Source organism: Megalobrama amblycephala, linkage group LG15 (assembly GCF_018812025.1).
Source record: "Megalobrama amblycephala isolate DHTTF-2021 linkage group LG15, ASM1881202v1, whole genome shotgun sequence".
Classification (NCBI taxonomy): Eukaryota; Metazoa; Chordata; class Actinopteri; order Cypriniformes; family Xenocyprididae; genus Megalobrama; species Megalobrama amblycephala.
In genome coordinates, this window is record NC_063058.1 from 35,087,470 (window position 1) to 35,105,567 (window position 18,098).

The following is an 18,098-nucleotide window of genomic DNA, read 5'->3' on the forward strand; positions in this document are numbered from 1 at the left end:
GAATTTCTAATGGACAGTAGATCAGATCTCATAAACACACGTGTGGATCTGAACTGAGATCAGAATATCAAGCTTCAGTTCAGAGATTCACACCATCTGAGGAAATCATCTGAACCACTCAATCTCTTATTACTCACTCTTCAACATCGACTACAGACTGTAGCTAGTAAAGGGAGTATAAAGGATATATATATATATATATATATATATATATATATATATATATATATATATATATATATATATATATATGGTGCATTCAAGTCATGTCGGAAAGATCGAGCAGAACCGACATGAATGCCACCACAATGTCGTAAATACCAGTGGGAAGCTCGTAATTTTCTTTAAGCTTCGATCAGTACGAGTTGGGGGCGTGTCAGTGAGAAACAGTGAAATACCACAATACTTACAGGTATTTAGCAGTGACATTGTCAGGCTTTTCTATTTACAACGAAGTTAGCCGATTCCCAGCAAAAAATATGATAGCATCACAATGTAATATGCAATAAATTTTACAATGGCTTCATAAATTAATTAAAACACATAAAAAAAACCAACATACAACTAATGCACATTCTTTGCTCTACATTTTCTAAATTAATTTAGAGAAGGCACACCGCCATCATACTCTGACGAAAGTGACTTGAACGCACCTACCGTCCTACACACGACTTCCCACCTCGTAAATACGAACTTCCCAGGAGGACTTGAACGCACCTATATATATATATATATATATATATATATATATATATATATATATATATATACAAAGGATCCATTTTTAGTTTTAAAACTGGCCAAATGCTTGTTTTCGCAGGAGTTTGATTGACAAGCGATCTAACCAATCAGAACGCTGAATCCGCCATTTTGTCCGACAAAGCAGTCAACTCGGTGGACTTAAACTTGAAAAATTGTGTGTTTTGATGTCTTTCCCCGTTTGAAACAACATTCTTTCTCCTTTGTTCATTCATGTTTATTTAATGCTTTAAATGGACTAGTAGGAAGAGATTATGGGTTCACGAGCCTCTTGAGCTGAGGCGCTACAGCAATCTATCACGACCATGGTCACTAACGTTACATTAAAGAGCCACAAAACGGTTTTTATTGTTTGAATTTCTTTAATAGCTACACAGTTTGAAAGCTGGGACTTTGTTTAATATCACAAGTAACCTTGATCATATCGTATGCACTTTTCTGTCATTCTTTATTCGAAACAAAATGTTAATTTATTAATAATATACATTTCTAATTTAGGTTTGCTATGTTAACGCAGGTTTACGTGTTAAACTCATGGTCAAGACTTCATGTCACGTCCCAGCCACCGTACATGCTAATGTTAGTTGGCTATTATTTTTTTCTTCTCTGTTGAATCAGAGAGAGAGAGAAAAAATAAAATGAAAGAGAAAAGTTTTGACGAGTAAAAAAAATGTAGAAACGAGTTTTTGAAGGAAAAAAAGACCTAAGATAAATAAAAAATATTTTTTAAGAAAAATACATTTGCAAAAATAAACAAATTTTTGATGAAAAAGTTCTCTGCAGATCACTTCTAACCGTATTTTAGGACAGTCCATGTGATTCTTCCCCACTTGATTGTTGTTCCTGTTCGTTTAATTCGTTTGATCAAATTATCATTTTTAACTTTTATATATGTATAGTTCTTTTGTATCAGACGGTCATGTGCTCAGTCGTAACAGAAGGTTGCACATTTCACGCAGTCACGTGAACAGACCAATCATCATTTGAATAAACCTTCATAGAAGAATCATTAGGTTAGTAAGGTACGTCGATTTGTTCCTGTTCAAGCGACACGCTTTCTGCGCGGTGGTTACACACTTTAATCTCTGCTTTTATTTTTAACATTCGATGCGTATTATCATATATAAGTAATATAAGTGAGTTTCTCGACACATAACGATAGTAGTGTGTATATATGTGCTATATACTTCAGAGTTAGAGAGTATTTAATCATATTCCTGAGAGGAGCATGCTGGGAGCTTTTCATTGGTCGGCTCCTTAACCCTTACCATGGTTCTGATCCTTACTGGACAAAACGTGGTCACGTGACTGAAGGCTCCAGGAAGTTTTCGAAGCGCCTAATTAATATTCATGAGCACGCCTCCGCCATAGTAGGTTAGTCGCAGAGCAGCGTGATTCATCTCCATGGCTGCTCTTTTAACTGGAAAATGCGGCGGTATCTTCGAGTGTTGCTCGTCTGTACGCTGCTAGTCTTCTGCTCGCTGCTCTACACGTTTAATCAGCTGGTGTCGTCGCTGGAGAGCGCGAGTCATCAGGCGCGAGCGCAGCGGACACGCGCAGCGGAGCCAGGCCTGAGCGAACGCGCGCACGATGACAGGTATGTAAACAAAACCACACAGCGATGTACAAAATCATCCTCACAACAACAACACACACATTTACTGCACAAACCGCCTCACGACAACACGGCTGAGCTCGTGAAGACTGTAAAGTCGTTAAATATGAGGGAAATATCAATGAATGCTGTTTTATGAGTAGCTAATTCAGTGAATTTCGGGCTGTTTTGTTAATTTAACTGTTGTTTGGGACTGAGAGCTCTACTCTGTGTGTGAACTAATGATGTTAATTTGATCACGCCGAAGTTGCTTGGTTATTTAATTAATATTCATAAGCTTCCACTGTAGTAGTAGCCGTTAATTCGCCCGCTGACTAGCGCCCGCCTACCAGTCAGCCAATCAGCGAGGCCTACCGTCACGTTACGTAATTAATATTCAGGAGACGGGTCATCTTGAGTTCGTTTCCCTTTAAAGATTTATTATTATCATCCTCATTATTACTGAATGAGTAATTTTGACTTTCATTCTGTTGTTAGTACAGGAGTAGTACAGGAGTAGTACAGGAGTAGTACAGGAGTAGTACAGGAGCCACTGGCCCCTAAATATGATCAAAAGCAGCTATTTATTTTCATGTATAAAGATTTAAAATATTATTTGGAAAATATTTAGTTTCTGTTAAGTTACATAATGTTTTTTTCTCTTGTACTATAGCCTACTGTTACTCGTGTTGATCTTGTTTTTAAATTATTTATTTATTATTTATTTGTTAATTTTATTTTTTTATATTATTGTATTTATTCTTATATTATTTTTATTTATTTATTATTTTAATCTATTTTTTGTTGTTTACTTGTGTTAATCTTTTTTTATAATTATTCATTTATTAATTATTTATTAATTTAAATTTTTTATTTTATTGTATTTATTTTTATATTTTTATTTATTTATTATTTTAATGTAATTTTTGTTGTTTACTCATGTTAATCTTTTTTGTAATTTTTTATTTATTAAATATTTATTAATTTTATTTTTGTATATTATTGTATTTATTTTTATATTCTTTTTGTTTATTTATTTATTTATTAATCTAATTTTTATTGTTTACTCATGTCAATCTTTTTTATAATTATTTATTTATTAATTATTTATTAATTTTATGTTTTTATATTATTGTCTTATTTATTAATTTGACATTTTTACACATTTTTTCCCTCTCAACTCTTCCCCGGACTCGTTTGAATCCCTTATGTTAGACTTATAGAGCATATATTTATGTCTCTGTTTATTTAAATGCTCATTATTCTTGCGCTGAGCTGGACGTCAGGTTACAGACCGATTCTCTGACTGAACCCTGAGCTCAAGATGTTCATGTAGAGCCTGTCTGTCTCCCGTCAGGTGTAACTCAGGCTCCGTCACTCATTGGAAGCCGTATTGGAGATTCCCGGCTGCCGTGTGCCGAGTCGACTGCGTTACGGACATGTCTCTTAGGTATGCTGCGCTGACCGGTCCTTCGGCTTCAGATGTAGATCCGTCTGTCTGTGGAGTTTGGTGTTTAGCTGTTGTTATATGTTCCAGCTCACACCTTCTGCTGTCAGTGTGTGGATGGGGTTTTCAGAGCCGGCTCCATGTAATTGTGTTATTGTTCCCAGCGAGCGCTGACCTGTGTGTTGACCTGTGTGTTGACCTGTGTGTTGACCTGTGTGCAGGTCTCGCTCGGAGCCGGTCGGACTGGCGGTGGTGGCCTGCGGATCCAGGCTGGAGGAAACGCTCACCATGCTGAAATCCGCCGTCCTCTTCAGCCGCAGAGATTTGCACTTTCATATCTTCGCAGAAGACGACCTGCACACCGGCTTCAGACAGGCGGTGAGCTTCACTGCGACGAATGTAATCTGTGCATATGACAGAATAAAAATAAAGCAACATTTCTTTAGATGATGCTGTTCTGCGTTTGAGATATTTCTGATTTAAACTTAAAGGGTTAGTTCACCCAAAAATGAAGTTTCTGTCATTAATTCCTCACCCTCATGTCGTTCCACACCCGTAAGACACCCATTCATCTCCAGAACATCTTCATTTTTGGCTGAACTAACCCTTTAATTTCCATCTTGTGTTGAACACAAAATACAAATGTTGAAACCATACAGTTTTTGGTGCTCATAGTATTTTTTTTCCATACTAGTTTGTTTCAGAATATCCTCCTTTGTTCAACAGCGAAAGGTTTGGCTCAAGTTGAGGGTGAATAAATTATGACAGTATTTTTAGTATTTTTGGGTGAACTATCAGTTTAAACGGCAAAAATAGCATTTGAGTAAATTGGTAAGTTTAAAACTCTTAATTCACAGGTTTATCATTCAAATTTTGAAGAAAAGAACAAAATTAGTAAAGAAGCAAAAGTTTTTGAAGAGAAAAAAAGTTTTCAAAGTGAGAGAAAAAGTTTTTTTGGTGAACAAGAAAATAAAAACTTAAGATTTTTGTTGTGCAAAGTTAAAACTAATTAAGACTAATTGATCAGAAGGTCATGTGCTCAATCGTAACGATAGGTTGCACATTTCACGCAGTCACGTGATTAGACCAATCATCACTTTAAATGAACTGGAAAGATCAATTAGTTGATGTACTTTGATTTGTTCCTATTAAAGCGACACGCTTTCTGCGCGGTGGTGACACACTTTAGTTTCTGCTTTTCTTTTTAACATTCGATGCGTATGATCATATATAAATAATATAAGTGAGTTTCTCTACACATAATGACAGTAGAGTGAATATATTTAGTGAAAAACAATGTCTTTATTATTTGAACTAGACCTTTACTATATTTTCCATCTTGAACTAAAACATTTCAAGAGCAGATAACAGGAAACGTTCTGTCAAGGTTCCTTCAACGTTACAAACAAACATTCCTCCATTGACATTAATAGAACATTTATTCAGCATTATTTGATCTTTTAGAATGTTTCCAAAATACTAACACAAAAACATATCTTATAACTGTTATTAAACTTAATTCAAATTTTGGATCAGATGGTCATGTGCTCAATCGTAACAATAGGTTGCACATTTCATGCAGACACGTGATCAGACCAATCATCATATGAATAAACCAATGAGGAAAGATCATTGGTTTGGTTGAGGCACATTGATTTGTTCCTATTAAAGCGACACGCTTTCTGTGCGGTGGTTACACACTTTAATCTGCTTTTCTTTTGAACATTCGATGCTTATTATCATATACAAGTAATATATATATATATATATATAGTTCACTACACATAATGGAAATATATATATATGTACATATAATGCTGAGTTAGCAAGTATTTAATCATATTCATGAGAGGAGCATGCTGGGAACTTTTCAGTGGTTGACTCCTTAACCCTTACTGGACAATATGTGGTCACGTGACTAGCTAATTAATATTCATGAGCACACCTCTGTCACAAATGGCACCTTAAACACTCGCAGTCTTCCTACGAGTCCACAGAATGATCAAATGAAATGTTCCCTTAAAGTTACTTTAACCAAGAAAAAACATTTTTAAAATATTTAAAAAGCTGGAAATTTTGAAATTTCCGAGAACATTCAGAAGTAACGTTTTTGCAACTTGAAGCAAAACGCTCTTTTGATATCTGGGTTGATTGAGATCTATGGTGAATATCATTAAAATTATATGAACTCAATATTTCCTAGCCATAATCTGACTCTTATTTGAACTCATTCTTCTGAAATCCTGTGTGTCTCGTGCAGCTGGAGTCGTGGCCGCAGAGGTTTCGCTCCAGGTTCAACTACAGCGTTTACCCCATCACCTTCCCCAGCGACAACGCCAGAGAGTGGAAGAGGCTCTTCAAACCCTGTGCTTCACAGAGACTCTTCCTTCCTGTGAGTCACTGAACACAGACACGCACAGAACCGTCAGCTCACGCGACACGCTTCAGTTTGGCCTGTGTAATGCTCTGGAGACCAGTTAAACACAAGATAGGTTTAATGCGACATAAAAGATGTTTGAAAGAAGATGTCTGTCGGGATTGATATTAATTACTCACATTATGACAGACACACAAATGCTTTCTATTCAGTAGGGATGCACCGATATGAAAATTTTGTCTGTTACCGATAACCGATAATTCTTTATATTTGAAAGCCGATAACCGATAATTATTCTTAGATATTGTTTTTTCCTTTCCAATCATATTTCAAGCAATTCAAAACCATCATGGTGAACAGTGCACATCTGAAGTGTCTCAGCTGAAGGGAATAATCCATTATTTATCGGCTTTAATATATCGGCCACATTTTCTTATCGGGCCAATATCGATAACGTTAAAAATGAACATATATCAGCCTATACCGATAACCAGTAATTCTTTATATTTGAAAGACGATAACCAATATATTGGTCGATATAAATCTATATTATGATTTTTATATAATTTTTCAGAGCTTGATTACAAAAACAAAAGTTTCACCATTAAAAGCCATGTCCCAAACACACAATTATATTGTTCTCATTATAATATTATGTAGCCTATATAATGAACTTGCACTGTACATGTAACTGCATTTTCCTTTTTGAAGTGATTTCAATCCTATTTCCAGTAATTCAAAACCATTATTGCGGACAGTGCACATCTGAAATGTCTCAGCTGAAGGAAACAATCAATTATTTATCAGTTTTAAGATATCAGCTAAATTTTCTTATCAGATCGATAACAATATCATTAAAACTGATCATATTTCGGCCAATACCGACATCCGATAATTCTTTATATTTAAAAGTAAATAATCCATTATTTATCGGCTTTAATATATCGGCCAAATTTTCTTATTGGACAAATGACGATAACATTAAAATGAACATATAACGGCCGATACTGATAATTCTTTATATTTGAAAGCCGTTAACTGATATATTGACCGATATAAATCTATATTATGATCATATTTCAAGCAATTCATAACCATCTTTTAAGATATCGACCAAATGTTCTTATCAGGCCAACAACAATAACATTGAAAATGAACATATATCGGCCGATACCGATAATGAAGACATTAATAATGATCATATATCGGCCGATACCGATAATGAAGACATTAATAATGATCATATATCGGCCGATACCGCTAATGAAAACATTAATAATGATCATATATATCGGCTGATACCGATAATGAAAACATCAATAATGATCATATATCGGCCGATACCGATAATGAAAACATTAATAATGATCATATATTGACCGATACCGATAATGAAAACATCAATAATGATCATATTTCGGCACATACCGATAATGAAAACATTAATAATGATCATATATATCGGCTGATACCGATAATGAAGACATTAATAATGATCATATATCGGCCAATACCGATAATGAAAACATTAATAATGATCATATATATCGGCCGATACCGATAATGAAAACATTAATAATGATCATATATCGGCCGATACCGATAATGAAGACATTAATAATGATCATATATATCGGCCGATACCGATAATGAAAACATTAATAATGATCATATATCGGCCGATACCGATAATGAAGACATTAATAATGATCATATATATCGGCTGATACCGATAATGAAGACATTAATAATGATCATATATCGGCCGATACCGATAATGAAAACATTAATAATGATCATATATATCGGCTGATACCGATAATGAAGACATTAATAATGATCATATATCGGCCAATACCGATAATGAAAACATTAATAATGATCATATATATCGGCTGATACCGATAATGAAAACATTAATAATGATCATATATATCGGCTGATACCGATAATGAAAACATTAATAATGATCATATATCGGCCAATACCGATAATGAAAACATTAATAATGATCATATATATCGGCTGATACCGATAATGAAGACATTAATAATGATCATATATCGGCTGATACCGATAATGAAAACATTAATAATGATCATATATATCGGCTGATACCGATAATGAAGACATTAATAATGATCATATATCGGCCAATACCGATAATGAAAACATTAATAATGATCATATATATCGGCCGATACCGATAATGAAAACATTAAACATGATCATATATCAACCGATACCGATAATGAAAACATTAATAATGATCATATATATCGGCTGATACCGATAATGAAGACATTAATAATGATCATATATCGGCCGATACCGCTAATGAAAACATTAATAATGATCATATATTGACCGATACCGATAATGAAAACATCAATAATGATCATATTTCGGCACATACCGATAATGAAAACATTAATAATGATCATATATATCGGCTGATACCGATAATGAAGACATTAATAATGATCATATATCGGCCAATACCGATAATGAAAACATTAATAATGATCATATATATCGGCCGATACCGATAATGAAAACATTAATAATGATCATATATCGGCCGATACCGATAATGAAGACATTAATAATGATCATATATATCGGCCGATACCGATAATGAAAACATTAAACATGATCATATATCAACCGATACCGATAATGAAAACATTAATAATGATCATATATATCGGCTGATACCGATAATGAAGACATTAATAATGATCATATATATCGGCCGATACCGATAATGATAACATTAAACATGATCATATATCAACCGATACCGATAATGAAAACATTAATAATGATCATATATATCGGCTGATACCGATAATGAAGACATTAATAATGATCATATATCGGCCAATACCGATAATGAAAACATTAATAATGATCATATATATCGGCCGATACCGATAATGAAAACATTAATAATGATCATATATATCGGCCGATACCGATAATGAAAACATTAATAATGATCATATATCGGCCGATACCGATAATGAAGACATTAATAATGATCATATATCGGCCGATACCGATAATGAAGACATTAATAATGATCATATATCGGCCGATACCGCTAATGAAAACATTAATAATGATCATATATATCGGCCGATACCGATAATGAAGACATTAATAATGATCATATATCGGCCAATACCGATAATGAAAACATTAATAATGATCATATATATCGGCCGATACCGATAATGAAAAAATTAATAATGATCATATATATCGGCCGATACCGATAATGAAAACATTAATAATGATCATATATATCGGCCGATACCGATAATGAAAACATTAATAATGATCATATATCGATAATGAAGACATTAATAATGATCATATATCGGCCGATACCGATAATGAAGACATTAATAATGATCATATATCGGCCGATACCGCTAATGAAAACATTAATAATGATCATATATCGGCCGATAGCGATAATGAAAACATTAATAATGATCATATATCGGCCGATACCGATAATGATAACATTAAACATGATCATATATCAACCGATACCGATAATGAAAACATTAATAATGATCATATATCGGCCGATAGCGATAATGAAAACATTAATAATGATCATATATCGGCCGATACCGATAATGATAACATTAAACATGATCATATATCAACCGATACCGATAATGAAAACATTAATAATGATCATATATATCGGCCGATACCGATAATGAAGACATTAATAATGATCATATATCGGCCGATACCGATAATGAAAACATTAATAATGATCATATATATCGGCCGATACCGATAATGAAGACATTAATAATGATCATATATATCGGCCGATACCGATAATGAAAACATTAATAATGATCATATATATCGGCCGATAGCGATAATGAAAACATTAATAATGATCATATATCGGCCGATACCGCTAATGAAAACATTAATAATGATCATATATCGGCCGATACCGCTAATGAAAACATTAATAATGATCATATATCGACCGATAGCGATAATGAAAACATTAATAATGATCATATATCGGCCGATACCGCTAATGAAAACATTAATAATGATCATATATCGGCCGATACCGATAATGAAGACATTAATAATGATCATATATCGGCCGATACCGCTAATGAAAACATTAATAATGATCATATATCGACCGATAGCGATAATGAAAACATTAATAATGATCATATATCGGCCGATACCGCTAATGAAAACATTAATAATGATCATATATCGGCCGATACCGCTAATGAAAACATTAATAATGATCATATATCGACCGATAGCGATAATGAAAACATTAATAATGATCATATATCGGCCGATACCGCTAATGAAAACATTAATAATGATCATATATCGGCCGATACCGCTAATGAAAACATTAATAATGATCATATATCGGCCGATACCGATAATGATAACATTAATAATGATCATATATCGGCCGATACCGCTAATGAAAACATTAATAATGATCATATATCGGCCGATACCGATAATGAAGACATTAATAATGATCATATATCGGCCGATAGCGATAATGAAAACATTAATAATGATCATATATCGGCCGATACCGCTAATGAAAACATTAATAATGATCATATATCGGCCGATACCGCTAATGAAAACATTAATAATGATCATATATCGACCGATACCGATAATGAAAACATTAATAATGATCATATATCCGTCGATACTGATATGTTGGCTGATATATTATTCATCCCAAATCTGCCCGAATCCAGATGATTTAAGTGGGTTTTTGCTGTATTTTGAGGTTTGAGTTAATTTTGTGCACTGTGTATTATACTATATGACTATGTATTTAATAATATAGATGCTTTGCAGATTTAGTGTAAAACAGGGCTTAAAGTAAAAATGAAGTAAACTTTACTCCATCTACTCCCTTGATTAATGTATGTAGTCTTTTTCAACTGGAAATATTTGACTTCATCCAAAGTAAATTTCATTGTAATTGCCGTTTCATGTGAACGAGAAGCTTGTGCTCCTCTGAAACAGATTTGTCCGCGACCCTTTGAAGCTCCGTTTCGAATCCAGAGCAGAACTTTGTCATTTTCCTCCTCACTGTGTGTCTTTGAAGTGACCGAACTCGTTTCTCAGCTGATTTTGAAGCAGGTGGACTCTGTGCTGTACGTGGACACGGATATCCTGTTCCTGCGGCCAGTGGAGGACGTCTGGAGCTTCCTGTCGGCGTTTAACCGCAGTCACGTGGCGGCGATGGCACCCGAGCACGAGGAGCCGCGGATCGGCTGGTACAACCGCTTCGCACGACACCCGTACTATGGCAAGACCGGCGTGAACTCAGGAGTCATGCTGATGAACATGACACGCATCAGAGCCAAACTCTTCAAGGTGAGAAACTCCTGTGATCTGTGTGTGTGTGTGTGTGTGTGTGTGTGGGGCCGAAATACTGATTCTGAGATACACACCGATGTTAAAAAACACAAGTATTACTGTTTTGATACAATAAAAATGACATTTCTCTTATACAGATATGTACATTTGTGTGTTCCACCAGCAGATGTCAGTGTTGTTCTTCTGTAGCTCAAACTGTATGATTTATTTTCTCATTACAGCAGTGTTTTTCATTCATTTATTTGTCATACATGAGACTGAGCAAGAATAATTATTTAAAAACATGCTCACAGATGATTAATCTGCTGAACTGATGAATATAGGGAGAAAACGTGTGTGTGTGTGTTGAACAGAACGACATGACGGCTGTGAATCTGAAGTGGGCCGATCTGCTGATGCCTCTGCTGCACAAATACAAGCTCAACATCACCTGGGGAGACCAAGACCTGCTCAACATCATATTCCACCATAACCCAGGTACATGAGGTCACATGACCACTACATCATCAGCATTATAGCGAGGTCATGCGGCAGCATTAGTAGGACAAGGCACGTTTGCACATTTTATACACGAATCATACACATAATTGAAATGTTAATTGAAATGCATGTGAAACATAATGCTGAAATACTGAAACATATTAGTCAGTGTATAATATAACACAGTATAAGGATATTTCCAGAATGGCCTGCTTCTATACTACTTCTAACAAGTATGTAGCATGTATACTGTGCATAGTGAGAGAGCTTTCTGTGTGCGTAAAATACCCAGATTTGCCCAAAGTATACTGATCCCTCTCTCCGGATCCACAGAGAGTCTGTTTGTGTTCCCGTGCCAGTGGAATTACCGCCCGGATCACTGTATTTACGGAAGCAACTGCGCCGCCGCCGAACAGCACGGCATTTACATTCTCCACGGCAACCGAGGGGTTTACCATGACGACAAGCAGCCGGCGTTCAGAGCCGTTTATGACGTCATTCAGCAGGTATGATCGTTAACTAAAACGAACTAATGTTTCTTCTGCTCACCGAAGCTGTGATTATTTGATCAAAAATACAGGAAAAATTGTGAAATATTTTTAGGATTTAAAATAGATGTTTTCTATGTGAATATATGATTAAATGTAATTTATTCCTGTGATGGAAAGCTGAATTTTCAGCAGCAAATCATCATATTAGAATGATTTCTGAAGGATCATGTGACACTGAAGACTGGAGTAATGATGCTGAAAATTCAGCTTTGATCACTGGATATAAATTACACTTTACTATATATTCACAAAGAAAACAGCAAAACAGCTGATTTACATTAGAATAATATTTAGCAATTTTTACTGATCAAATAAATGCAGTTTTTTTTAAATATATATTTTATATATAAAATATATATATAAATATTTTTTATAATATAATTAGAATCTAATTATATTTTTATAATATAAAAAGATTAAATAAATATAAAACAAATTATATATATATATATATATATATATATATATAATATTTTTAAAATATTTTTAATATATATTTAGAATATAATTACATTTACTTAATTACATATATTTAAATATTATTTAATTATTTATTTAAATATAAATAGAATTAAGTAAATATATATAAATTGACAAAAACATTATATATTATATATATATATATATATATATATATATATAATCATTTTTAAATATATTTATCATATAATTACACTTTTCTAATATAAAACTATTTATTTAAACATTATTTATTTATTTAAATATAAAAACAATGATAAAAACATATATATATATATATATATATATATAATGTTTTTTATAAAATATATATATATATATATATATATATATATATATTTAACAAAAATATTTTTCACTTTATTTATTTTTTGGTGGTTATTTTCAGTTGGTCTGTAGTCTGAAGGTGCGGTCGGTCTCCCACCGCGAGAGTTTAATATCCTGATGGTGTGATTTCATTAGGCACATTTGCGTAACCCATAAAATCTAATTAGACGCTGTTAATTTGAGAAGGTTCCTTGGGGTGCGTGCCGACACACATTGACCCGGCGGTCGGTGTGTGTCCGGATCGACACCTGCTCAGGTGCTCTGATGGTCTCTCCGTCTGCTGCTCCAAACGCTCTAATGAGCTCAGATGTCTGCTTGGACCGGCCTCTGTTTGCGCTCGCTGGCACTCCTCTCTCGCGTGTTTTTCCACGTCTGGACGCTTTTAGGTTGCCAGTGATTTTTCCGAATCCAACTGGCAACAGTGGGATATCAGGATTTGTTTGCAGGGTGTGTGGAGTCTTTTTCTCCCAGAGTTCACACTCGCCCTGTGTTTCCTGTGCTGTGATCGAGGTGTGAATGTGACTAGAAAGGTGTGAGTGACGTGAAATAATCTACAGATAATAAATAGACTATTGCATTGTCCTCGCTGACCGCACACGATAACAGCATATATGCAGCGCCGCGTTGTTTGTCTAGACCACTGGTTTACAAACTGAGCTCTGGAGAAACGTTTAGAGAAAGCAGTGCAAATAAATAATAAAAAAGATTAAAGTAAATTTATTAATTAAAATTATATTAAAGTGAATACATTAATAATTAGATTGAAATAAATAAGTAAATGAATAATAAAAATCTAAAAGTAAATAAACAAAGAAAATAAATATATAATAAAAAATATATTACAATTTTAAATAAAAACATAAAAATAAGTAAATTCAAATTCATAATCAATACAAAATCAATACATAAATTATTAGATTGAAATAAATAATAAAATATTTTATAATAATTAAATAATAAAAATATTAAAATAAATACATGAATAATTAGATTTGAAATAAAATTAAATAATGAAAAATATATTAAAAATATATTTAAATGCATAAATAAGTAAATAGATAAATAATAAAAATATATAAAAATTTAAATAAGATATGCAATTATTTAAAAAAATGATGCATGAATATAAATATGTAAATAAATAATAAAAGTATATTAAAATGTTTAAATAATAAGGTATTAAAATAAATATATGAATAATATATAAAAAAAAAAAAAAAAAATATATATATATATATATATATATAATTATTAAATAATAAAAAGCTGAAAAATATATTAACGTTATATTAAAATAAATGCATGAACAAGTAAATAGATAAATAATAAGAATATATTAAAATATTAAATAAAAAATATTTTAAAATAAATGCATGAATAGATTAAAACAAGTATGTAAATAAATAATAAATATATATTACAATTATTAAATAATAAAAAGATTCTAATAAATAAATAATTATATAAAATTAAATACATGCAAAATTAGATTAAACAAAAAAACCCATTTTTTAATTAAAATAAGTAATGAAAAGTAGATTAAAATAAATAAGTAAACAATAAAAATCAGAAATATATATATTATTATCATATATGATGGTCTGTGGCATCTATAAGATTGAAAGTGGTCTAGGCAAATTCCAACGTGATTCTCTTTTCAATTTTTTGAGTCATTTGAACTGATTTATGAGGAGTTATCTCATTGAATCTGATGCATTTAAGTATTCAAATTCTTATAATAAATTGTATCTAAGTTTAAAATACTATATATATTTGTTCCGCATTATCTGAGTTGGGTAGGCAAAGTGTGTGTGTGTGTGTGTGTGGTCATTATGGTCAGTGTTGCGCTCCTATCACAGGAAGTATCGTGCACCATTAGCTAAATGAGAGCAGCCATTAGCGCCGGCCCATGATTCAGCTGGCTGGATGCGTCTCATCGTTTCTGCGCCCACGAGTTCATGTCCAGATCAACAGCCCAAAGACACACACGCCTCTCTGTGTCCATCAGGAGATCGGCACACACTCCCTCCAGAAACATCACATGCTTTTGATTTATGCATTTCTTGTTTTCGCTCTTTCCTGTTCTCTGTGTTTATCTCATGACAGCATGTGCCGCTTTTTCTTTTCATTTTCTGCGATAAATTATTCTGTTTTACATTAAAAAATGAAAATGGCTTTTTGGGACCATTACGCTTTTTTAATTTTATTTTTATGACGTGATTCTCATCTGTAAAGCGTTCAGAAGTTTTCATTTTAGACCTTTTTGTAATTCTCATTATTCTCAGCGGCCTCGAAAGATTGTTTCAACTCATATTTCTGACAATTTTAGAGTTTCAAATCAACATAAAGGCAGAACATGAGAAGCGTGATCAATTTCTTGAGATGCATCCACATTTTCTCATTCTGTATCATCATCATCATCAGTTCTACTCACACACACACACACACACACACACACACACACACACACACACACACACACACACTCACACACACACTGGTGTGGATCATCTGCTCCCTGCCGGCGTGTTTTACAGCTTGAATTGCTCTGACAGTAAAGGCCTCAGACCCCACAGAAGAGCTGTAAACCTGCAGAGCTCATCTTCCCATAAACAGGCCGGATACGGTAAACACACCGTCATGTGACCTCCATAAACCCACTGCATTCTGGGTCTGAACGCAGCCAGACAACACCTGACAGAGCCGCTGACGCACTGAGAGCTGTTCATATTCCCCTGTAGATGGAGTCGCTTCATTTTCACATTCAGATCATTTACAGTCTCGTGTGAAGTTGAAGAAATCATAACATAGGGAGGGTGAGTTATCACCTCAAACTGAACTAGCAGAAACAGATAACTGCTGTGCTGAATATTCATTTACCTGTTTCAGTAACATGTATGAATATTAGATGATTCATTTCCTGATATTCATTTATTATTAAGTCAATCTCAGTTATTTCTGCAGTGAATAAGTGTTGAATCAGTGTTGATTCAATTCAGTGTTGATTCAGTTCAGATTAATGGTGATTACATTAATTTCAGTGTTGATTCAATTCAGTGTTGATTCAGTTCAGTGTTGATTCAGTTCAGATTAATGGTGATTACATTCATTTCAGTGTTGATTCAGTTCAGTGTTGATTCAATTCAGTGTTGATTCAGTTCAGTTTTATGTTAATTCAGTTCAGTTCATTGTTGATTCAGTTCGGTTTAATGTTGATTCAGTTCAGTTTAATGTTAATTCAGTTCAGTTCAGTGTTGATTCAGTTCGGTTTAATGTTGATTCAGTTCAGCTTAATGTTGATTCAGTTCAGTTCAATGTTGATTCAGTTCGGTTTAATGTTGATTCAGTTCAGATTAATGGTGATTCAGTTCAATTCAATGTTGATTCAGTTTAATGTTGATTCAGTTCAGTTCAGTTCAGTGTTGATTCAGTTAAGTTTAATGTTGATTCAGTTTAGCTCAGTGTTAATCCGGTTCAGTTTAATGTTGATTCATTTCAGTTTAATGTTGGTTCAGTTCAGTTCAGTGTTGATTCAGTTCAGTTCAATGTTGATTCAGTTCAGTTTTATGTTAATTCAGTTCCGTTCATTGTTGATTCAGTTTGGTTTAATGTTGATTCAGTTCAGTTTAATGTTAATTCAGTTCAGTTCAGTGTTGATTCAGTTCGGTTTAATGTTGATTCAGTTCAGTTTAATGTTGATTCAGTTCAGTTCAATGTTGATTCAGTTCGGTTTAATGTTGATTCAGTTCAGATTAATGGTGATTCAGTTCAATTCAATGTTGATTCAGTTTAATGTTGATTCAGTTCAGTTCAGTTCAGTGTTGATTCAGTTAAGTTTAATGTTGATTCAGTTTAGCTCAGTGTTAATCCGGTTCAGTTTAATGTTGATTCATTTCAGTTTAATGTTGGTTCAGTTCAGTTCAGTGTTGATTTAACTCAGTTCAATGTTTATTCAGTTCATTGTTGGTTCAGTTCAGTTCAGTTCAGTGTTGATTCAGTTAAGTTTAATGTTGATTCAGTTCAGTTTAATGTTGGTTCAGTTTAGTTCAGTGTTGATTCAGTTCAGTTTTAATGTTGATTCAGTTCAGTTTAACGTTGATTCAGTTCAGTTTAGTGTTGATTCAGTTCAGTTTAATGTTGATTCAGTTCAGTTCAATGTTGATTCATTTCAGTTCAATGTTGATTTAACTCAGTTCAGTGTTGATTCAGTTCAGTTCAGTGTTGATTCATTTCAGTTCAAAGTTGATTAAATTCAGTTCAATGTTTATTCAGTTCAGTGTTGATTCAGTTCAGTTCAGTGTTGATTCATTTCAGTTCAAAGTTGATTAAATTCAGTTCAATGTTGATTCAGTTCAGTACAATGTTGATTAATTTCAGTTTAATGTTGATTCAGTTCAGTTTAATGTTGATTCAGTTCAGTTCAATGTTGATTAATTTCAGTTTAATGTTGATTCATTTCAGTTCAATGTTGATTCAGTTCAGTTTAGTGTTGATTCATTTCAGTTCAAAGTTGATTCAGTTCAGTTCAATGTTGATTAATTTCAGTTCAATGTTGATTCAGTTCAGTTCAATGTTGATTCAGTTCAGTTCAATGTTGATTCAGTTCAGTTTAGTGTTGATTCATTTCAGTTCAAAGTTGATTCAGGTCAGTTCAAT

The 18,098-nt window shown here is 33.2% G+C and overlaps 1 protein-coding gene and 3 non-coding genes across 5 annotated transcripts in view; 1 reads left to right on the forward strand and 3 right to left on the reverse strand.

Annotated features, from left to right (window-relative positions):
* Positions 1-1,503: 1,503 nt before the first annotated feature.
* The window catches only part of gxylt1a (glucoside xylosyltransferase 1a), an 18,128-nt gene continuing 1,533 nt past the window's right edge, over positions 1,504-18,098 (forward strand). Inside the window, exons 1-7 of one of the 2 annotated variants that reach the window (XM_048158585.1) lie at positions 1,504-2,356; positions 3,711-3,803; positions 4,022-4,178; positions 6,061-6,192; positions 11,350-11,601; positions 11,958-12,081; positions 12,418-12,590. In XM_048158585.1, coding sequence (XP_048014542.1) covers positions 2,187-2,356; positions 3,711-3,803; positions 4,022-4,178; positions 6,061-6,192; positions 11,350-11,601; positions 11,958-12,081; positions 12,418-12,590 — 1,101 coding nt within the window. In that variant the 5' untranslated portion in view covers positions 1,504-2,186. The remainder of the gene's footprint in view (positions 2,357-3,710; positions 3,804-4,021; positions 4,179-6,060; positions 6,193-11,349; positions 11,602-11,957; positions 12,082-12,417; positions 12,591-18,098) is intronic. The other variant, XM_048158587.1, reaches the window with a different exon arrangement.
* Positions 1,667-1,766, reverse strand: LOC125248073. Its single transcript, XR_007180235.1, has one exon. It is a non-coding gene; the product is annotated as a small nucleolar RNA U13 (small nucleolar RNA).
* LOC125248075 lies at positions 4,822-4,917 on the reverse strand. Its single transcript, XR_007180237.1, has one exon. It is a non-coding gene; the product is annotated as a small nucleolar RNA U13 (small nucleolar RNA).
* Positions 5,331-5,430, reverse strand: LOC125248074. The gene has a single exon (XR_007180236.1). It is a non-coding gene; the product is annotated as a small nucleolar RNA U13 (small nucleolar RNA).